Here is a 24499-nt window from a genome sequence, read left to right as displayed (position 1 = left end):
CTTTTTGAATGAATTCAATTATTTATATGCAAGTGCATTTTTACCTAAATGCGAGTTGGGAATAATTTTCCCTTTTACCAATTTTGTACCCCCAAATAGGGAGCAGCATATATATTGTTGGTTAATTATATTTTAAAAATTAAAATTATATATATATATATATATATATATATATATATATATATATATATATATATATATATATATATATATATATATATATTCTTCAGAATAGAATTATCTAACAATCAACTGGTATGGAAACCTGTGATTATAAGTTTTACAAAATATTATTGGCAGTAATATTTTATAAGTTCTATCCCACCTAAATAAAAATTGCTCGATATACAAGATAGAGCAAATAAATCAAATTTTAGTCATTCAATAAATTTAAAAATTTATGACGTGAAATATTTCAATTTCATATGAAAAGATTTTTATTATTCTACGTAAGACAATACATTTGAAATATTATAACTCCTTATCCTATAGGATTTCGATGTCTACCATCTCTTCAGAGAAGAACACGTGATAAATTTTTAAATTTATTGAATGACTAAAATTCGATATATATATATGTATATATAAATATATATATATATATATATATATATATATATATATATATATATATATATATATATAAATCTAGGTAAGACGCCTGCATGATGTTGCCATTAAACAATCATTGGATTCAATGTCGTAACTAATAAGTGTTTAAATACAGTACTTATCTGATAGCTAAATGTTTTGGTTTCGATTCTAGCTCATAGTACCCAAATCATATTTCTTTTTAAAACTTTTGAAATCACTACTATATATTGGTTACAATATATTAATTAATACAGAAATGGCTCTATAATGAATACAAAGTCTGCATGAATTAAAATATCATATTTAAGCATCGGATGGCGTGCTAGTATGTAATAAAATTTTGTTCATTCCATTCATTATTTTCAATCCTCTCATAATATTCTTAATCATTCAACTGACAAACCATCCATCCCATTAACCGTTATTCTCAAGTGTGTCTTGATTCATTATTATTAACTCACTAGTTCTCATACAAGTCAATGATTAATCACTAATGATGGTGTTCCCTGGAGTCTGAGTGATAACAAGTCTCTTTAGATTTCTAGCATTCTCCGCCTCTTTCAATAACTATGGCAAATGATTTTGCATTATTGCAACAGCTGTTTACCATTGATTTCTTGCTGGCAAAAACCATTGGTCCTTTGGGGTTTGCAATAAGCCTCTCTAAGGCTCTCTACACTTTTCCAAGTGGAGATCTAGTTAGTGCTTTCTTTCCTCGGTCTTTCCATCCTCTGTGACCCTTCATGAATATTTTGTATGGTCTCAGTTAAGGCTGGCCCATATCATTGTGCATTTTTTTGTGGAAAAGGGATTATTACTATATTATTTTCTTACCGTTTCAGTTTCTTTCATATTCTTTTAATGATTTTGTTTTATTTCTGTTACAATTATTATTATTATTATTATTATTATTACTACTACTACTAGTAGTAGTAGTGGTAGTAGTAGTCACTACGAGTTCTCACACAGGTCATCAGAAGTTGCTCACAGACAGCAACCAGTGGCGTTCATTGGAGTCTAGGTAACAACAAGTCTTTCCTGATTTCCAATACTCTCGACCTGCTTTCGATAACCTTTGCAAATGAATTTGCATTATTGCAACAGTTGCTTACTATCGACTTCTTGCTGGCAACGACCATTGGTTTTCACTGGAATTTGTGTGGCAGTAAACCTCCCCAAGTTCTCATTCCTTTTCATACTCATTCAGTGGTGGTAGAGTTAGTGATTTCTCTCCTCAATCTTTCCATCCTCTTGATCCTCTACGATTATTTGGTGTGGCACCAGTCTATGGCTACATTACCATATTTTTGGGGGTGTATGTGGAGGGGTTGATTAATTTACAATTTTGTGGTTTTAATTTTCTTGATACCATGTGGTGTTTCTCTATCTTTTAGTTTTACCTCTGTCGCAGTTTTCATATGGTATCTAAGCATTTGTAGTTCATGTGGATTAGTTTCTACATTCAAGGGTTCTTTTTTAATATATCAGCTGTTTTCAGTATTATTGTCAGTTGTATATTCTTCTCCTTGATTTATTCTTATTATTGTTGTTGTTGTTGCTGCTGCTGCTGCTGAAGCAGCTTTTTCCCAACTAATTAATAAAAACAAATGTCTTTAAATATAATCCATTATGGAAGAAAGCCATTCAAAGACTGCAGCTACTTTGTATATTTCATACAGCTAATATTATTACAAGAAAATGGCGAGATGCATGTTATGTAATTTGTATGAAATTTCATATATACTCTTACTCTTACTTGTAAAAATTAAAGTTGTGATATCTATGTTTCGTTCTAATGTAACGTTATGTAGCACCACTAAGTCATTGGTAAAATTCGATGGCAGAATCTTTTCAACAAAATCAGATCGTCTGCAATCAACTCATTGACAGCTAAATTCATAATGCATCCTCCTTTTTATTCTTTTCCTTTGTCGTATCAGTAAGGCCACAAATTTTCCGACTGCATCCCCATGCAGGGAGGTACCCCGTCTTCACAAATGGAATCACTTATAGGTCGTAGGTGCCGATCCATGATGCTTTAAGATGGAATCCTTGTAGCTGAACTATTTTTCTACTTACTTTAGCTAGAAGAGAGATCAGATAGGCCTGATCTGATCAATCGGCTGCTAACGGTATGTCTAATATCAACAAGTTCATCCCTAATCATATTATTCAATCTGATTTATCTAAAAATCAAAACCTTATTTCTCATGTGTATTTTCTCCCTAACTAGATACTAGAAGGTGGTGGTTGAGGAACAATCATGTTATGAACACAAAAAGGTTACCTATGCTAAGGAGTCATTTTTAAAGAGTGATGTTTTCAAAGAATAGTGTTTTCTAAGAGTAATGTCGAATCCTTCTGTGAAATTTCCTTCTAATAATGTGAGGTGCCCTCAATAAGTTTCCAGACTTTTTTGTACAGGCATTTAAAATTATCATAGACTCTTGAAAATTCAGTATGTTATTACTATACATCTTATGAGATGACTGACCAATTTTTGTGATTTCAGGTTCAAACGAACAGCGATAACAGGAATTGGAATACTCCCTACTAAAGTCTGATTGTCACAGCTGATGAATTTCAAAAATGCAATCTGGACGTGAGGACACTTTAGAAGAATGATATACCATAAAATTCTGTTTTAAACTCGGAAAAAATGCCACAGAAACGCATGGAATACTTCAAACTGCTTTTCGACCGTTTTGCATGAATTGAGCCTCAGCTTTTGAGTAGCATAAAAGATTCAAGGAAAGCAGGGAGTCTATGCAGGATGATGAGAAGTGTGGCAGGAGTAAGGAGGTCAGAACATCAGAGTTGATTAACAAAATAAAGAATTTCATGGATAAAGACCGTTGTATGTCTATAGAGACAATAAGTGCGTGGTTTGATGTCAGTGTGGGAACTGCACACACAATTATTCACGAGGGACTGAAGATGTGAAAGATTTGCATGAAGTTTGTCCCAAGGTTGCTCCATACTTGATACAGACAATTTAACCAAGATGGGCATCTATACAGTTCCTCACCCTCCCTATAATCCAGACCTTGCTCCCTGTGATTTTTGGTTATCCCATAAGCTCAAGGAAAATATTAGAAGCTGTCGTTATGAGACAATTGAGAAGATGAAAGAAGCTTTTTTTTTTTTACATGGGGGTCACCACTTATCAAGGCCCGAAGGCCACTTAAGGATAAGGGTTATTGCATGTACAGTAATCAATGAGATAGTATTGTAGTAATCATTAGTATTGGGGATTTTATGATATTTATGATTTATGCTATGACGAGGGTCATTGATACAACATTGCGCTGCAGCTGAAGGAGATTACTTCGAAGAGGATTAGAGTTTCATGTGTGTACTATCAATAAAAGTTCCCATATGAAAACAAGTTTGGAAACTTATTGAAGCCACCTTGTCATGTTTTTTGAGTAATGTTTTCTCAGAACAATGCAATCTAAGAGCAATGTATTCTGAAATATAAATAATTGTTTACTTCTAGAATTATATTTGAAAATAACCCATTGATGGTTGATATGCCGTAAAATAAAACCAAACTCTTTTTTTTTTCATTGTTGTTAAGCCATCATCATAGTCGTAGTGAAAGATTTCAGGCCTTTCTCTTTCCTTTGTTTCTGTAATGAGGTAACAAATACAAAAAGTACTCGCTCAATGGCATCATACTTTTTTATGTTTTTTTCTTATTTATGGCACTGTAGAGTTTAGATATTGTGTAAGTCTCTTATACCCCACCTTTCCACACACAGATCAACGAAAGCAGAAGTTTGAAAAAGGAGCCAGAACCCAGTCAGCTCACCTACGAAGAAGAAATACTTTTCTTTCTTCACTGCATTGTCTAACTTATGACTTCCTGTTCATGATACCATATCTTGATACGTAGCCCTAATTTTAATTTATAACTTCTAATGGAACTTTTCTCTTTTCTGCTTAATCTAATTTTACTTTCTCACACCTGAAGCTATTCTCTATCTCTACAAATTTACTATCAGACTATGATATAGAGTACTGTTGTCATATTTGGGCTGGTGAATTTCTGTTCAATTGAGGGTTCTTGATAAGGTACAGAAACGTATCTGTAAACGGTTGGCCCCACCCTTTCTTCTTTTCACTCTCTCTCTCCCTTTTTCTCTCTTGATGCTACTAGTCTCAGTCTTTACTATAAATACTATGTGTTTTTCAAAATTGTCTAATCTATTCCTTGGTTCCTTTGTTGCAGCTCATTAGACTCGTTGGTCTTGTGGTCTCCATCAATTCGCTGCTTTGATACCTCATTGTAATACAGCTTCCTGTTTCAGTAGGTTATTTTCAAAACCTTCAGGCTTGTGGAACTCTCCTCCTGCATTGTTTTCCTTATACTTTTTAAAACTAAGGCCAATAGGCATCTCCTGTTTTTGCGATAATCATCTTTCATTCTTGTTAGCTTCTTACATCAGGTAGCTTCATGCTTTATCCGGGGCGATTTCCATTAAAACAAAATATGAACATTTCCATCTTTAACAGTATTTTTATATATCCACATTCAATCTTGATACACTAAATTTATGATAAAAGTAACGTTTATAAAAAAGATATTTTAATATTGAAATAAAAATCCAAAGTGTAAAACGTTACCATTTTGGCAGAAATTTTCGTCCATCCCGCCACGGCAATCATCGTAACCATCACATTTCCAACTAAAAGGAATGCAAGTTCCATTTGGACACTGGAATTGCTGAGCCGAACATGTAGCTAAAAGAAGAAAGAAATAGAAGAATTAAATTAATTATCTTTTTGACCAATTCAATTTCGATCATCAATCATAGGTGTTATTTAATGGTGTACCAAAAAGGCATACAGTGATAAAGGTGTATGTATTTTGTATGATGGCGGACCAAAAAGGGGTCCGGTTTGTAATACATACCATAGCACCATATGTCGATATGTGTACTTGGGACGAAGGGTTCATCCTGATGTGCATACGTGTCACTAAATGTCTATTGTTGGTTCTTCACTATTTGAACCCTAAGTTATGTTGTTGCTGTCTATTTATGTTCCAATGCTCTGATCGTCTAAACGTTCACGTGTGTGTGTGTGTGTGTGTGTGTGTGTGTGTGTGTGTGTGTGTGTGTGTGTGTGTGTGTGTGTGTGTGTGTCATACATGTATTTTTGGGCATACCTTTGTCTCATGCGTCGATGATCGTCCACCTGGAATTCATCTTGTTCTTGGAGGGGAGGCTGGAACGTGTTTGGACGAATATTCATTCACTCCCAAGAACGCTGGTTGGTTTTTATTCACTTTCCAGGAGTCGATCTCAGAAGAATGCAAAGTGAATATCTTTGCTTGTGTGGTTAATTCTAGGTCTCCATTCTAAGACACATCAGCCCCCTCCCCAGTGAAGGGGGGGAGCAGCCTGTTAAACCGTCCGCTCTGCTCAATGTTCAAATTCCAAGTCCAATCTGATCTCCAGATAACCTGATCCATGTAACTCACACGTAGATCCATCAGCTGACTAGGTACTTCCGGTAAACTTTCTACGATCTAGCCCTGCCATATTTTGACAGCCTTTTATCAACATTCTTCACATTCATCGCTTGTTTATCTCTCCAGTTAGATAGATAGATAGATAGATAGATAGATAGATAGATAGATAGATAGACAGATACACATAGATAAATAGATAGATCGACAAACAGATAAATAACTAATAAATACTTTCTTGTATTTGACCTACTACAAAGCATAGGGAGATGACATCAACTTTCAGATCTTCGAAATAATTATTTAAGAAATTTATTGAAGCTTTAAAAAGAATATATATATTTCATATCGTGTACATCTTTGGTTAAAATAGTGAAAAAATAAAAAATAAATAAATGAAGTAACTTAAAAAAATAATGGCAAAAATCTTTGACAATAAATTGTTGATTCCCGCTGGTTGCTGAGATCAGACAGAAATACGGATCAAGCGTGTCGCGGCTGCTCCCTTCCAACTTACCTAGAATTAAATCTGCAAGGACTCATAATGTCCTCCTTTTTGTGAAGATTACTATTATTGTTATTTTTTAACATTCCTTTCCAGCACTGTCAACAGCAGCAACAGTGAAAGCTCACAGTTTACGATTTTTTATATAGTCGGCTCTGATTGGTGCAGGCATTACACTTCCTTGCTAGTTTGTCTAATCAGAGGCCATCTCTCAGGCGAGTTGAACACGTGACAGAAGTTGATAAAAGAGGCTAACATACAATCTATTTTCTCTTTTTCCCGGACAGGAAACGAGTGGACTAATTCCACTGCCTTTCTTCCAACCCCAATCTTCTCTTTTGGGGCACAACCAAATTCCTCCAGGCCGCCTGACACTAAGGTTGAACATGAAACATCATAAACTCAACATGGCTACTATAAAAGCACACACATTCTACAATTTATAATTATAATTATTTTATTCAGCAGTTTTATCAACTCAAAACGTGATCTGGAAAACGTTAAAAACATAAAAATATGAGACAGGTTGGTTCAGCCGACTTGTGTGTGCTCTTCAAGATGAATTGTGTCCATAAGTTCCGTTTCATCTTCTAGAACGCCATTGTGAGAACGAGAAGAGAGTTATACCACAACCATCGAGATATAAAAGGCCTGTTAACTGAAAAATGCCGCAGGCAATGTAGGTAAGATTTGTCGAACTGTTACTGTCGATACTATATGATGGCATTTTTAAAAAGAGCATTGAAACATGTTAAAAAAAGAAAAGAAAGGAACCCAATTCGATTAATAATGAAACTGAACTTTATTCAATATAAGATATAAATATTATCTATGTAAAATTACGTAATATTAAAGCAATATACAATCTAATAATGATAAAACTGAATTATGAATTTAGGGAACAAACAATTAAAGAAGCATATGAAGCACAAACAATTCTTGGCAAGATCAGTGTAGTAGTATCTGTTCTGATGCTACAATTCACCTTTTCTGTCCTCAGCCGATGGAGGAGAAATCCTTCATGGCTAAGACAATTTTTATTTTTGTTCCTATCGAGAAATTACATTTAAAGTTTTGGTTTTCTCTTCTTCTATGTTCATTTTTCCTCATGTTTTTCATCAAAATGTGTCGCGTATTTTCATCAGTTACATGGTTAGGAATCCTATACTCCACTATAGTCTTCATTTTCATATCAATGCAGAATACATGAATATGAAAATTAAGTTCACATAACTACTAAAAGACAATCATACTATAATGTGAACATTGGTTAAAAACTAAGAAAATATAGTAAACATCTACGATATTAAATCAATGAGTGGTGAATTTGGGAGGGGGATATTATTATTATTATTATTATTATTATTATTATTATTATTATTATTATTATTATTTCACTGACTAGGAGTTGTCTCACAGGCCACCATCAGTGATCGCTCACTGGCAGTAACCTGAGGTCTTTGCTGGAGACCGCGTGACAACAAGTCTCCTCAGATTTCCAATGTTCTCCACCTCTTGACCACTCATGCAGATGATTGCACGTTATCGCAGCAGCCGTTTGCCATCGAGTTCTCGTTGGCATCGGTTATTGGTGTTTCCTGAGGTTTAGGTGAAAAAATGCCTCCCTAAGGTACCAGATTTGAACTGCACACTCCCAGTAGAGATCTGGTTAGTACTCTCCCACCTCAGATTTTCCATCCTCCCTGACCCTTCACAACTAGTTGGTGTGGCGCTAGTCGAGGTCATCTACAGTGTTTTTTGGCACTTCACAGGGAACATGGACCCTGCGTAAACGGGTTTTAATTTTTTTTGTAATCGAGCATGTATTTATTTTATTTTTCGATTTTTTTTATTTCTTTAATTAAATTTGATTCATACTTTTATTTTGTACATGTTTTTGTTTTATTTTCATTTCATTTTAATTTATTTTTTATTATTATATTTCCCACACTAAATATTTTTATTTTTTGTTACATTTATTTTTCCATACATATTCATGTAATGATTTTGGCCTTTTTGGAGGGGGGAGGGCTCAATAGTACCTTCAAAAAAGTTTTCATGATTAAATAAACTAATGAAAACTTTTTGCGTATGCACTTTTTAGGAAGCAACCATTAAATTAAAACCCGTTTACGCAGGGTCCATGTCCTCCGTGAAGTACTTTTATTATTATTATTATTATTATTATTATTATTATTATTATTATTATTATTGTTGTTGTTGTTGTAATAATAATAATAATAATAATAATAATAATAATAATAATAATAATAATAATAATAGTGCTTGTGCAGTGTACGCACTGTGCTATATTTTAGATAGGATTTTCAAGTTACGTTTGATGGTATCTTTTGTTTTCATCAAATTGTTAGGTGAAAGTGCAGAATAGTTAGAAAGCCTCTCCTTATTAAGAATGGCTTTCTTATTATTTCAGCATGGTAAGTACACGGCATAAATAGCAAACAATATTTATTTATACGATAAACACAAGAAAATATGTTAACTAAAATTTGATGTACTCTTTATTTTTAGTTCATATCAAAACTTTAATTAAAACCGATTAGTTAATGAATTTTAACATGTATTTAACATGTAAAGTGTTCGAGAGAATAAAGAATTTAAAGAATAAAGTGAATGTGTTCGAGAGAATAGAAAATTTTCTATTTTATTTCCCATTTTAGTTATGTAAATTATTTACAGATAAAATGCTATAAAACAAAGAAACAAACAAAAACTTTTAAGTTTTAAATATATTTCAAAGAAATAAATTACGCCCGGTGCTAAAATAGTGAATTTATCAATTGTTTTAGTTAAAAAAAATGTCGTGAAAAATGCTTCTAACTTTAAAATATTTGGAAATACTCAATAAAAAGTTTTATTTATTATTAAAAGAACAGACTGAAAAATATTCTCATATAAAAATTGTGTTTTGCAGTTGAAAAAAAAAGAAATATTCGATTTCCTTTGATAGATAAAAAAAATTCAAAAACAACCTACTTACTATTATATTTTGTTAGATTAAAATTATCCCAATGTGCAATTATTATAATAATTGCAGTTATATAATTATCCAAATGGAGAATTGTTTTTTCTCTTTAGGAGAATAAAAAACATGTACAATCTAAGGCAACGGAAAATATTTTAATGGCCACGTGGTTCAACACCGGAAACTTTCTATACCTACGTGTTGATCAGGAAATGACGTCACGCTGTCATGTTCACTGGCCTACTTTCTCAGTAGCCGTGGTTATACATCTTGTCACCTTGACATTTTGAATAGGATTGCTTATATATGGGCACGGAATGGTTTGGACAGAAGTAGAAATAGGCTGCGTATACACAAAGTTTTCTAATCTCCCAGCGTATCACTACACGAATAAAATCATGCCTGTTAATTCTGACCAGATACTAATCACTCTGTGAGTGATTACATGCAAGTGTAAAAGGAAATAGATCTTATTTATGTAACGTCTATATTTTCTTTCATTTATTTTGGTATATTTATTGCTGTTCAGTTAAGAAGTAGAACGAAAATCTAATTTAAAATTATAATAAAACTATTGATATTACACAAATATATCTTTCACTAACTTCCGACTTTCTATGTAAAAATTACTCTTTCAAAGTTTACTTAACAAAACAATATTTTAGTTAAATATTTGGCTTCAATGTTACGATTAAGTTAGCTAGTGTGAGTTTTAACAATGGTACATGCTGAATGCATGCTAACCCAGATTTATAAAACAGAATGATTCCCAGAATTGAATGAAAGACGGATGACGGATGATTAAGGCAGGGGGTAAAGGTCAAACGCGGTAGACAAAACAGAATTGAACGATGACGAATGACGTCACGTTTTTTAGGAGAGAAACAAAGGTTTTCAGATCAGTCTCTTCGAGAAGCCATGCAAACGTGCCACGGCCAATGATGTAGAAAACTGATAGTCACAGTGAAGGTTACCGCGGTCTGACCTGTGTCACTCATTTCGTTAAGTTACGTTTAAGGAATAAATAATAATTAAGATAACAGATAACATTAGTCTCTCATACCTAATTGTTTTTAAATGAATCCCCGAAAAAAAACTCAGCGAACGTCTCCCTTGTGCCTTTCTTCATGAAAATATTTTAATCATCTCAGTTAAACAGATGATACGATCGACGGCAACGTTAAACAAGGTGATAAAAGGCCCAGGTATAAACACACTGCTCCCCACATATGTATAAAGAACGTCTTTTATTTTGTTATTGAAAACACGGTACAATACATAATACAACTTTATAAATAAAACTTCAAATAATAAAAACAAGCTAATAAAAATAATCAACTGAAATCTACTTTCCAGTGTAAACATGTTTCAGTTAAGCCACATAAATTAAATCTATTTTTGCCTAAAGCACCAAAATATTTGTTCAGTGGTTTGGGGCCAGGTGCGACAAATTAGATGGGACATTGCTGATTGAATGTCACAAACTTTTTCTTTAATATATTCTTTAATAATTTTGTTAAGTTAGTAAGTTAAGTTTAAAGAATAAATAATTATTAAGATAACAGATAGCATTGGTCTCTCACACATAAGTTCATTGTCTCTAAATAAAACCTTGAAACAAAAAATTCAGCGGACGTCTTCTTGAATCTTTCTTCATCAGAAGAGTTCAGCCGTCTTAGTTAAACAGACGAAACGATCGACGGACACTTATGAAACGCAATGAAGGGAAACAGAGACGTTAAAAAAATCCGCACATGTATGCATGACGACTTCTATTTTGTATTTGAAAATGCCACATGTTCAGCTGACAGCATACTCTCTTGAGATTTTAGAGTAAATGTGTAATGCTTAAATGTCTGGAACGACAACGGAATTTCTGATATTAGTACAACAGCATCTTCATCATCTCAAACAAGTTAAATTGGTTTTTAGACAAAGATTAAAAATCCAACAAAGGTTAAATTAAATAACATTAATAATAGTTAAAAAAAAAAAAACGATTTTGCAGCACAATAAAATGACTTACTTGGTGCTGTTGTGAGTTCGGGTATTTCTTCCATTTGGCAGAGATTCTCATCGCTTTTATCATCACAATCGGCAAAACCATCACATCTTTTCGTCCATAGAATGCAATGTCCAGACAAACATTGAAACTCATCTTCTACGCAGACGATCTTTTCTAAAATAAAAAAATGCATATATATATATATATATATATATATATATATATATATATATATATATATATATATATATATATATATATATATATTGGCAAACTTCTGTCTCTTGAGACAATAGCATCATGCACCTAATGTGGTTTACTACAGCGTCTGGACCTCAACAGTGAAGGGGGGGGATTTTGCTGCTTGTCAGATTACTTGGGAGCATGTACATCGAAGGAGCACAAGTTCTATGAGTTCGTCAGAGCATATTCCATTGAAGTACTTGTAAAATTGACACAGGAATGCAACATTGCAGCGATGGGACAAAGATTAGAGCTTGGCCGATAGGGCAGGACCTATTAGATTTGTGACTCTTGTTGAGAGAGAGAGAGAGAGAGAGAGAGAGAGGGAGAGGACCTATTAGATTTGTGACTCTTGTTTGGATTTTTTCTAAGAGTGAACGACTGGTGATAGATGCTCCGACCCGGATGTGGCAACAGTACTCCATGTAAGGGCGAATTGTTCCTTTATAAAGATATAGGAAGCTCTCTGGTGTGAGTAATTTTCTTGCACGGTAGAGGGAACCCACATTCTTTGCAGCAGCCTTGGCAATGTCTTCAATGTATTTGTTCCAATCCATGTTGTCTGTGAATGTTAAGCTAAGGTATTTGGAAGATGGGCTCTCATGTAGGGTGTCATTTGTCATGGCAATCAGTGGTTGTAAAAGTTTTTATCGTTGTTAAAGGAAAGGAGTTTAGTCTTAGTAGCATTAAACGTTACCATCCACTTATGGCCCCATTCCATTAGCGACTGAAGGTCGTTTTCTAGATTTTCTTCCATTACCTTGGATATTTGTGCATTCGTTTTTACCCTCATGTCTATTATAAAGTATGGTGTCATTTTCAAATATAGCCATCTCGGACACAATTTCATCAGGTAAGTCATTTATGAATATCAGGAATAACAAAGGTACAAGGATCGAATCCTGGTGCACATCTGCATTAATATCATATTGTTTTGATGTACAGATTTTTCTTTTGCCTAGAAAGGATCTAATTATGTTAATTATTCGTCCAGAAATACCATATGATTTAATTTTCAGGAGAAACCCTTTATGCTAACATATTTCAAAAACTTTGAATATATCAACGATTGCAACTCTTGCTTTCCCTACCTTATCCAGTGCATGGTATATGCATTCAGAGGTGCTGGTTAAAATATCTGCAGTAGAATGGGCTTGCCTTAATCCATACTGTTGGTCAGAAAGAAGCTTAGCATTTACAAGATGGTGAACTAGACTTGATTGACTAATGACTGAAAGATTTTAGTAAAAAATAGGAAGAGATTTCCAGAATTCTTGAATGCTGGTACTATGGAGGCGATTTTTCAGCTATCAGGGAAGCAAGACTCGCCTATGTATTTGTTTATTTGGAGCGGACAGGGGCTGGCTCAGCAAAGCATTTCAAAATCAGTATAGCAGGGATGAGATCAGGCCTACACACCATGAATGTTTCTAGATTTTTTTATGATATCATGGACATGAGAACAGGTGGAAAATTCAAGAGGGAGTGGCTCATGGGGATAAGGTGGAGTTGGAGGCAAACCACCAGGCAGGCAGGAGCATTTATGTTTGACGCTCCTCTAAGATAACCTGATCATCCCACCCCTAGGTGTCTTTAAAAAGAGGAAAACTATAGCGCCTAGTATTATTTTACACCAAACGATATGAAATGCAACCATCAGATTAACAACTGTTACAAGATATTTTACTCTATTTTTTTTCTTTGACCCTGGCTAGAATTCAGCCCCATTTAGAGACCAAACTGCTTGTTTTCGGTCCTCATCAAGCTGTGGGCGGTCTACCATCTAGAGAGGGTTGGGAGGGTCCTACTAACATTTTTGGGTTTTCTTTTTTTTTTACTTTTTCCTGCACCCCATACAAATAAAATATCAATAAACTACTTTTTCTAAAATTTTATATATATATATATATATATATATATATATATATTATTTACAAAAAAAAAAATTGATTTGGGAATCTTAAGTAGGACGACCGCTGGTGTATTTGTGGTATGAGAAATTTAGCTAGGATTAGCGTAGACCAATCAAAAGTACAGTGATGACAATGACCATAGACCCCCCCCTCCCCAATTTTTTGATTGACCTTGTGCCTAATGTTTTGTTTTGTGAAACTTTTGCAGAAAAAAAATATATAAATCAATGTCTCTTACCTGGCATTTTCCTATCTGTACTATCGATGAATTTAGATGTGACTGTTGGTTCAATGACGCTGATTTCTTCCCCGTTTTCAGCCAAGCAAGCCTTTGATTGTTTCAGACTATTGCACAAGCCATCCAGGAAAGATGCAAATGGCTCACATTGCATTCGAACCTCTGAACAAGAAACAAATGTAATTATATAAATTTGATTTATAGCAATTTCATTGATATGGAAATATGATAAATATGATTAAAACGTATGGCATTATTGTTTTAAATGTATTCTAGATGTTATAATATTTTTTTTCATTTATACAAAGTACTAGCTTTCCCTACCTGATGTTGTCAGGAATTATTTTTATTTTACATGACTGAAACGTAAAGAAAGATTTACAGCCTCTATAAAAAAAAAGTTAAATGTGTAACAAGTAAACAAAAGTAACTAAAACAATTTTTTTTTAACTTGGGAGTCACCACTTATCAAGGGCCAAAAACCACTCGAGGATAGTGAATTTAAGGTGCTAGTGTAGTAATCGTTAATGGTTTAAATTGGACAGAATTTGATTATTTATGCGGACGACTCAACAAATACTTGTTTACATTGTATTTGAAGGTTACCATATTGTATTCAGTCAGCAAGCATCCCAGCGGAACAGTGTTCCATAGGTGGGCAATTCTGGGAAATAAGCTTTGTTCATGGAATCTGCGTTTAGATGTGGACACAGACAGAAATATATAGTGGTTGTAGCTAGTTGAGTGTTTTTTGTGGAGGTTTGGCAAAAGGGGGACCATAGATTGGAGTTCAGTCGAGTACTTGCCATGAAAATGGCAATAGAGCAGAGACAGGCTTGCAACGTCTCTTCTGTGGGAAAGAGGTTGCAGGGAAGAGAAAAAGGCATCATCTATTAGATTTTGAACCTGGTTTTGAGCTCTATCAAGGTAGGATAGGGTGCGCCGAGCAGTTCCTGCCCAGATATGGCAACAATACTATGTTTTAGGACGTTCCTGGCTTTTATACAGATAGAGGATTGCGTCGATAATGAGATACCTACTGAAGCAATAGAATGAGCACACTAGTTTTCCAGCAATCTTGGCAACAGATTTGATGTATGTGTTCCATTTCAGATCAGGATTGAAGGTCAGTCCCAGAAGCTTGTCAAGACATGGAGGTTATCCAAGATGAGAGCCATTTATTTTAATTGGGGCATGATAGGGGTCAGAGCGATTATGATGGAAAGAGAGAAGCTTGGTTTTAGATGCATTAAAATTAACTAGCCACCTTTTTACGCCATGTTCTCAAGATCACAAAAGAGAGAATCAGAAAGATCTTGGTCATTGTCGGTCTTTGAAGTGTTGTCATAAATTATGTTGCCATCTGCATAAATGTCTATGAATGATCTAAGAATGTGATTTGGGAGATCATTGATGAAGATCAGGAAGAGAGTTCAACCTAGGATGGAACATAGAGGGATGCCAGTGTTAATACAATGAGTTTCTAATTTCTGCCCATCAACAACTACGCTTATACACCTATCAGAGAGAAAGGATTTAATAATTGATAGGACATTTCCAGCTATTCTATAGCTGGTGATCTTGTGAAGTAGACCTTTATGCCACACTCTATCAAAAGCCTTCATTATATTAAGTCAAGAGCTATTTCTCTAGAAACGAAGGCCCTGTTGAGAGATTCACTAATCCTGTGTGATATAACAGTTAGTATGTCAGCTGTAGATCTTGAAGAACCATATTGCATGTAACTGAAGTCGTTTATCGCAGATTCTAGCAGCTTACTTATGACACACAGGAGATTAATTGGTCTGTACTGAGAGAGAGATGACAGGGTAGACTGATGAAGTTTTCCAGGGTGTTGAGAAGCATTTCTCCTTAAGGCAATATTTAAACAGCTTTGTAAGTATGGGAGCTAGTTCTGGTTGAAGCTTTTTGAGCACAATAACTGGAGTGGCGTTGTGGCCAGTTTCTTTACTGGAATCAAGGTTTTTGATAAGCTTGGCAACATCGTGTACAGATATTTGCATGTCACATAGTATGTTTTCAGTCACAAGAGAAAAATGGTGGGGGAGATAAGTGGCCCGGATTGCAAAGGGTAAAATTTGCTGCAGAGTTCTTGACAAGAGTTTTGCTTTGTCTGATGCTGACGAAATTACATTGATGATGGTAGGGATAGAGGACACGCTTCTGTTCAGGACCGTGTTTGTTATTCATCAAAACTGGTGGGAAACCAAGCTGTTGTTCAGCTACTTTAAACTTGACATACTGAGCATACGAATCTCTTACATATTTTATTACTCTTTTACAATCGTTACCGGCAGTCCTAAAGGTAGCTGTAGTTTCATAACATTTATATGTTGGAAGCAATGGAAATAGTGATTTCTGTGTGTAATGGCAGCAGCACATTCTGTGGGGAACTACGGCTGGATGTTGGGATTTTGCTGGAATTTCTTCGAGGGTATGAAGTGATCTATACCGACAATTAACCATTCAGTTAAGTCTGATACTATGGAGGACACATTCTTTTTGAACGTGAAGTGCAAAGTTATATCTGATATAAATGTTTGGGAGTATCCCAATCAGCCATAGAGTATCGATATACAGTATGATGGAAGGATATATCTGAGGGTTTATTACATTTTGTTATTATTTTAATCAAGACAACTAAGTGATCAGAAGATCTCAATGGAGACAGAATGAGGATGAACACATTTCTAGGCAAGTTGTAAGAAAAAATTCAAGGAGACTTGCATATTGTTTGTCGGAGTCGAGCATACTGGTGGATGCGTGAACAATTTGTGTTAGGTCATAGGCAATCGAGAAATCATGACATTACTTTCACCACTAAAATGCAGATTCTCATTTTCCCCCAAATGAAATCATTGTCCAACTGAAAATGTATTTACCATTATCCTTGAGTTGTTCTCGATCCTTGATAAGTGGTGACCCATTTATAAAATAAAAAAAATCTATCTATTCGTCAAAATACTTTCCTTCTTTTTTCAGATGGCATCATTTAAAAAGTATTCAGATCAGATAATCTTTTCTTGCTAATTACATGTACTAACTAAACCTGTAGGAAAAGGAACGAACCAAAATCAATGAGTCATTTTGTAAAATGAAAACTATTCAGAAACAAAATCAACAAAAGTTTGACCTTATTTAATAATATACTAGCTGTTCTTACCAAGCGCTGCCCGGGATTCATTACTTTAAATTTATTTTACTTTTTTATAATTTGGATTATTCTTATGATTATTCTGACCTCAAGTTTTGCTAAATTGGTCAAAGATTTTCAGTTTTCAGAAAATATTTACCCCCCCTTTTGTTACAATTAGAACTTTGTGGTTATTTCTTTCTTTTTCTTTTCTTTCTTTTTTTTTTTTTCTTTTTGCAAAACTCAATTTTCACTAATTGTCTTCAAAAGCTATTTTCGAATTTAATTATTAATTAAAACTGTTCAAAGACAATTAGCGAAAATTAGATTTTGTTAAATTGGCCAAAGATTTTCAGTTTTCAGAAAATATTTACCTCCCTTTTGTTACAATTAGAACTCTCTGGATCTTTTTTCTTTTTCTTTTCTTTCTTTTCTTTCTTTTATTATTTTTATTTATTTATTTATTTTTGTGCAAAACTTAATTTTTGCTAATTTTCTTCAAAATCTATTTTCATTAATAATTAAACTTCTACCTTATCGTTTTTCGTAATTTTTGGATATCGTCATTACTGTGACATAACAGTAAAGTAGATATCAGCGTTTCCACTTGAAATTCAATATTACAATTTTCGAATTTTTTTTACAATAATGAAGAAGAACCCATTTTTCTTTATTGTTTTCGACGTCGTTAACTTTTATCACGTGAAACAGCAATTATTTTAAAATAATTATCTCATTTAAAAAAATATTTTATGGCTCTAGTTGGTTTATTATTTTATTGAGATATTCATGTTTTTTATTGTTACTATAATTGTGAAATTACCCATGCTTTGAATATTAAAAGCAGCACAAGCTCATTTTTAAAGGTTAATAAAAAAAAAAAAAACCGTATTGAATCACATTCTTGGGATCATTACTTTATTTGCTCCCTTTTGTGTTATTATTGTTTCCTTCTTTTTTTATATATATTCCTTTTACCCCAAAGGCGAATTTAGATAACGAACGACCTCCAAAATTCTGTCAAGAGTCCATGTGACTGATTGATGACATTCAAAATTTTTTGTTTTACACAATGGCAAAAAATTAAGAATATCATTTTATTTTTAAGTAAATATCTTGTAGTCGTGCTATAACATAAAGTTTCCGTGTCTCTATTATGAACTTGTAACGGTCTGTAAGACGAAAAACGATTCAATATATTAGGAAAGATTTCCTATGAGAAAAAAGAAACCTACATCTTTCTCTCTCTCTCTCTCTCTCTTTCTCTCCGTGTGTATGTGTGTGTGTGTGTGTGTGTGTGTGTGTGTGTGTGTGTGTGTGTGTGTGTGTGTGTGTGTGTGTGTGTTTCATTTTCTATATAAGAAATATTTTCAGATCGTATGACATAGTCGGTAGTCGGTAGCCGTATCTACGGAGTTCATTTTTTAATAATGTCAGTTCAATGCATAGAGTATAAATATGGATTTACTGTTTCCAATAATAATGAGTTTTTAATATTTCTTTCGCTATTCTTCATGATTTTCTTGCATCTCTTATTATTAATGGCAGGCTTTTGTCTTCCAGGAATTGCAACATTAATACAACTACTTTTACGCTCTTCTCTGGTAAGAAGCATTTTCATTCACGTCGACACCTGTTTCTATACTATAAGACAAATTTTGTAGTAGAAATGATACAAATTTGATCCACCATAATTGAAAATATTCCTCATCTCCACTGAAATAAATCCGATTTGTCTGGCGGCCATAATCTGCTATGTCACAAAACACATGATGTGTTAGATTATTGAGGCCTTAACGTATTAAGTTGTTGATTCCATAACTTGTTTAAGTATTCGTCGCATTACTTGTTCTTGTTATAGAATTATTTGTGGAGGCAAAACGCGAGTTTTGGATCTAGTGAAGAAAAAATATAATTCATGTGTGTAATTAATGAATTTATCACTGGAACTGAAAAAAAACAGGCAATATGGCGCCTAATCGAGAATTAGGCGCTGCTACTGATAATATTCGAACAGTAAAGTAAAGTATTCACATACATACACATTAAATAAACGCATATACCAATGTTACAGCTTATACAACTGCTGCTTCTGTCTCATAATCTTTTAGTGTGACAGTAACAGATTGCTGCTCCTCAAGACCTGCATCGCCCGTGATCTCTAAATCACAAACACTGTGTTGCATCAGTCTAATACACTCAAGGCACAAGCATTGGCATCTCATTGACTATATCATCATCAGAAAGGTAGACAGGATGTTCTGATTAGCAAAGTCATGTGTGATGCAGAGCGCTAGATGTTCCACATACTAGTTATCTCAAAGCTGAGACTCTGCATTGCAGCCAAGTGGTGGTCTTAGATGAAAAAAAAAATGGGCAATGTCTCCAAACTAGAAGTGGAAGCAAATGCAACTCTCCTTGTGAATCATTTCAATGGAAGACTTGCTGACCTATAGTCTGGTCATTCTGACATCAAAGATAACTGGCAATATATACTGCATACACTTTGTCACTGGAAAGTGCTTGAACCATCCTAGAGAAAGCATCAGAATGAGTTTTATGAGAATGATCGGGGGGTTCAGAGACTTCTCATGGAAAAATACATGTGTTACAAAGAAAAGAAGCATTTGCAAAAATCCGCAGTATTGTTCACGCAAAACTATATGAAATGCAAAATAAATGGTTCAGTGACAAATCTCTGGAAATACAAAAATATGTAGACATGCATGACAAAGAGATTCTATGATGCGTTCATAGCAATACATGGATTTCATGCTTCCCGTACCTCTCAACTACTGAATGCTGGCAGGGCAACATTGATAGCAGAGCATGCAGTATCTAAGACAGATGAGCTGAAACTTCAACTCTTTACTGACCAGGCGTTCTTTAATAAATGATGAGGCCATTGATGAGTTGTGAAAGCTGTAAAACAGTTTTGTTGTAGCAAAACTCTAGCTTCTGACACACCCTCAGAAATATATAAAACATTGACAAAAATAATCCATGAGCTTCTTCTTTCATTATCGGTGAAGGTCCTACTTCTTTACGAATCCATAAATACATCCATAGTACATATTTACAAGAGAGAGGGAAAAGACAAGGCTGTGACAATGACAAAGGAATCTCTCTTCTTAGTATAGCCAGTAAAATTCTTGCAAGGTTACTGCTCAATCAAGCACCTGGAAGATGGTCTTCTCTCGGAAAATCAATGAAGTTTTCGTGCAGAGTTTGGTACAGTTAACATGATGTTTTTGCTTATAAACTCGAGGGAAAGCGTCAAAAACAATAGGACCTCTACACAACATTTGTTGATCTGTCAAAGACCTTCAATACTGTAATCCAGGCAGAACTGTGGAAGATCATGGCCAAATTTTGATGTTCTGATAATTTCATCTCAATCGTCAGACAATTTTATAAAGGGATGCTGGCACATACATGATGTGTAACGTTGTCTGGGAGCACACATATTGTGGCCTCAGCTGTAAAGTAGACAAATAACAGAAAAAAACATCAACTCGCTTTTTCTTTGTAACAACATTTATTTTCTCATTGTTACGACCATGACATCACCCACGTGATCTCAAACATTCTCCATGCCTCTCACGTGATCTCCGTCTCTAATGTGATCTCCTTTTTAAAATCTTTCTTTTTTGCTACTGGTGACGTCATTTCGAATGCATTTGCATATAGCAAATGTTTCACCCCCCCATATTTTATTGTCATTGAAATTGGTAAAATTACCCATTTTTAAATCCTTCCTGCAATGACTTAGTCTACAATACATAGTAGTATATATTGCACTGTAGAGAAACTTACTTTTGATTTTATAAAAGGATTTAATATATTGACTTGAAATAAAGTTTACAATGCAAAAATCAAGTACCATGGTTTAATTGTGATTTAAACAGAAAAATTCATTTCAAACGTGCCCCTGTCAAATCAAAGAGCCAACTGCTGATTTTATATCCTGAGTTTTTCGGCTTGTGTAGTTATAAAATTTCTCAAATGCAGTGTTATTTTTGGTAAAAATCGCTTGTTTCTTCTTTCATCAGATTATTTCAATTATCGATACTTATCAAACGCGTTCCAATAAAAAAAACTATCTAAGAACACTGTCAGTCACATAAAGTACATTCGTGTGAAATTTTATGAAAATCAGCCCAGCCGTTATCGAGTTCATAGGGAATGAACTCATACACACACAGACACACACAGACACACACACACACAGTTCCTTTTATATAAAAGTAAAGATAAATATTACATTCTTATTTTAGAAATTTTGCTTAATAATCGAACACTGTTGAGGTTCTCTCCCACTAACCTTACACACACGCGCGTGCGCGCACACACACACATGTATATATATATATATATGTATATATATATATATATATAAATATATATCCTCAAAACCTTTGGCCTTGATGACTAAAACTTGCTGCTAATGATTTTAAACAATCTGAAATAACAGCATCGGGAGACTTGATTCCAAATATTTCTCATATGTTGTATTCCTCTCTTTTGGAAATGGGTACGATTATGAATATCTCCAGTATCAAATAATCCTTATAAACTGTGCAATTTACTTTATATATGAAAACTAAAAAGGAGAGATATAACATATGAGAAATATTTGGCTATAAAAAGTGCCAAAAATAGGCTCTGGATAATGGATGCTCCCCTTAATTGGTGACCTTAAAGGCAAATATAACATAGTCTATTACACAATTCAGGTCATTACCTTTCCAACAAGCCTTCATTTGTACAAATTATGATCAATAGTCACTGAGATTTGGATCTTATAAAATTTCCCAAAAAGGTGGTATATCTATATATGGATATATCTATACTCGGAGCCAAATTGAATATTGAAAAGGTCATATCTTTGCTTCTATGGGATGAAACTACATAAAAATTTGCTGGCTTTTTGAAGATTCTAATACTATTCTATGGTTAAAATTTTATGACAATTAGTAAAAAGAACCTATATTTTCAAACCAATAAAATATGCCCAAATTTGCCTACAATTGTATATATATAGTGTCCTGCAGGCCAGCTTCAGTTTTGCTGGTTCAGTTGTATTCCCTGCGGTCTTGCCAGGCCACTAACCGGGTTCGAATCTGTAGACTGGTGTTAATAATGACACGCTGCACTGAAGATTCCCGAAAGGATAAAACATTAGTGTTTATAGGTATTTAATCAATATAGTAAAAATATAATTATATATATATATATATATATATATATATATATATATATATATATATATATATATATATATATATATATATATATAAGAGAGAAAGAAAATTAAAACTGAAAAGTTGAACTTTACAATAAAAAAAGTTCAACTTACAGTTTTGATTTTCTTTCTCTTATAATAAGCTCTACTCTCTATTGCGTATTGAGCTTTTTTAATTCAGTTGGGATTACATTTTCTATATATAAATATTGTTTATTTATATTAGTTTGAAGTTTACCATTGCATATATCAGGTAAACACTACATCCCTTTGTTTTCATTAATATATATATATATATATATATATATATATATATATATATATATATATATATATATATATATATATATACATTTATTATTTTTTAAAAACAGTAATCTACGGACACGCGTGTTTCGGAGCCCTATTCCTCTTCTGCGGTAATATATATGTGTGTGTGTGAGAGAGAGGGAGAGAGGTGGGGATTAAACTATGCAAATTAATAATTTCTTGTTAAAAAAAAAGGAATACTACATAGAAAAAATTGGTACTTGTGCATTTGTGTTATTTCGGACGATATTTTTTATTTCATTTTTGAAGACAAATCAAAAAGACACTAAAATTTTTCCAAAAATTTATCTGAAAATGGATATTAATACATTGAATATCTTTTTTTTTAAAACTTTGGACCAGAAAAAAAATACCGACATTTTACAGTCTATAAAGACTGCTATCTTGAGTTTTATCAAACAATAAGTAAAAGAAATGAAAATTTCCAGGAAGAAGTTGTCCAAAGATTTTTTGTAGTTAGAAAAGATTATTTTGGGGATAGTCAGGTATTTTATTTGGCCCTAACAAACATAATTTATTTTTTTATATTTGTGGGCATATGATATTGGCTCAGATGAGAGTGCCATATCATGTTGTATCACACAATTCGTGATTGGAGAATATTTATTGAAGAATTGTGTATATTTTTGTAACATTCGCAAGTTCTTGGTGAATAAGGTTATTAATAGACTTTTCTTAATTTTATTTTAATTCAATAAATGTAGAGATAATGATTTTGTATTATGGTATTACTTTAGAGGATTTGTTTTGTTTTTACCTAAATATTTTTGGATAGGGTCTTCTCGATTTGTTTCCCCCCTAATTCGAAAGAAGGTCTTCAAAAATGAAAGCAAAAAAAAAAAAAAAAAATGTCAAAAAAAAAAAAAAAAAAACACAAGTGCCAAAAGATTATTTCCTTATTCCATGGCGGTTCAAAAATTAGGTGTTCTTTTTTTTTTTTTTTCATAGTAAAATAACTAGTAAAATATTTGTTAGTTATTTTCCTCTGAAGAATAAAGCCTAATTTTTGAAACTCCATGGAATAAGAAAAGAATCTTTTTGGTGTTATATTTCTTGTTTTTGGACAGTATATTTTGTAAAGGTCGATTTGCATCGTTTAATTCCTCTCATACAAGGTTGGGAGAGGGCTACCAAAAAGTAATGCCTCCTACGTTTTATTCCACTTAAATTGATCAGAGAGGATTGCAAATTCCATTGTTATGATGATTGAACTTATGCATTTATGACCTGAAAGTTTCCTCTCTCTGTTGCAGATATTGACAGTGTGAGACTTTAAGAAACCAACTTTTATCATAGACATAATTCTTGGCAAAAGTGCACCGAGAATGGTGGTGACTATGTAGAAAAATAAATTCTGGAACACAAAAGAATTAAAAAAAAAACAGGATCCTTTAATTTTGGAATGAACCTTGTATGAAAAACACACTACAGATGTCCATGTACAGCCATCATTTATCGCTGGCAAAAGTGCATTGAGAATGGTGGTGACTATGTGGAAAAATAAATTCTGGAGCACAAAAGGTCGATCGTTTAATGATACCACTTCCGTCTTTGTAACTCTTCAACTTTTTTTAGTTAAAAAATAAGAGGCTTTTCTGTTGGAATGACCCTTGTATGTTGATGTTCTATCTTGAATATTGAGCATTTTCTCCAAGACAGGATTAAATCTATAAATAAAAAAAGAATGTGTGTGTGTGTGTGTGTGTGTGTGTGTGTGTGTGTGTGTGTGTGTGTGTGTGTGTGTGTGTGTGTGGTCTGGTAAGTCTTATTCTCTGTCTTATGACGGTTTGCTTCTATAGAATAATCTCAT

At 33.5% G+C, this 24499-nt stretch overlaps 1 protein-coding gene across 3 annotated transcripts in view; it reads right to left on the bottom strand.

Annotated features, from left to right (window-relative positions):
* LOC145243388 (uncharacterized) overlaps nucleotides 1-24499 on the bottom strand; it is a 99393-nt gene that overhangs the window by 23697 nt on the left and 51197 nt on the right. For all 3 annotated transcript variants that reach the window (XM_080106226.1, XM_080106225.1, XM_080106227.1), the window contains 3 exons: nucleotides 13961-14122; nucleotides 11588-11740; nucleotides 5224-5340 (listed from right to left, as the gene is read on the bottom strand). In XM_080106226.1, coding sequence (XP_079962352.1) covers nucleotides 5224-5340; nucleotides 11588-11740; nucleotides 13961-14122 — 432 coding nt within the window. The remainder of the gene's footprint in view (nucleotides 1-5223; nucleotides 5341-11587; nucleotides 11741-13960; nucleotides 14123-24499) is intronic.

Source organism: Euprymna scolopes, chromosome 22 (genome assembly GCF_053919585.1).
Source record: "Euprymna scolopes isolate OS-2025 chromosome 22, ASM5391958v1, whole genome shotgun sequence".
In the NCBI taxonomy this organism is placed as follows: Eukaryota; Metazoa; Mollusca; class Cephalopoda; order Sepiida; family Sepiolidae; genus Euprymna; species Euprymna scolopes.
This window is presented reverse-complemented; position numbering and strand designations above follow the sequence as displayed.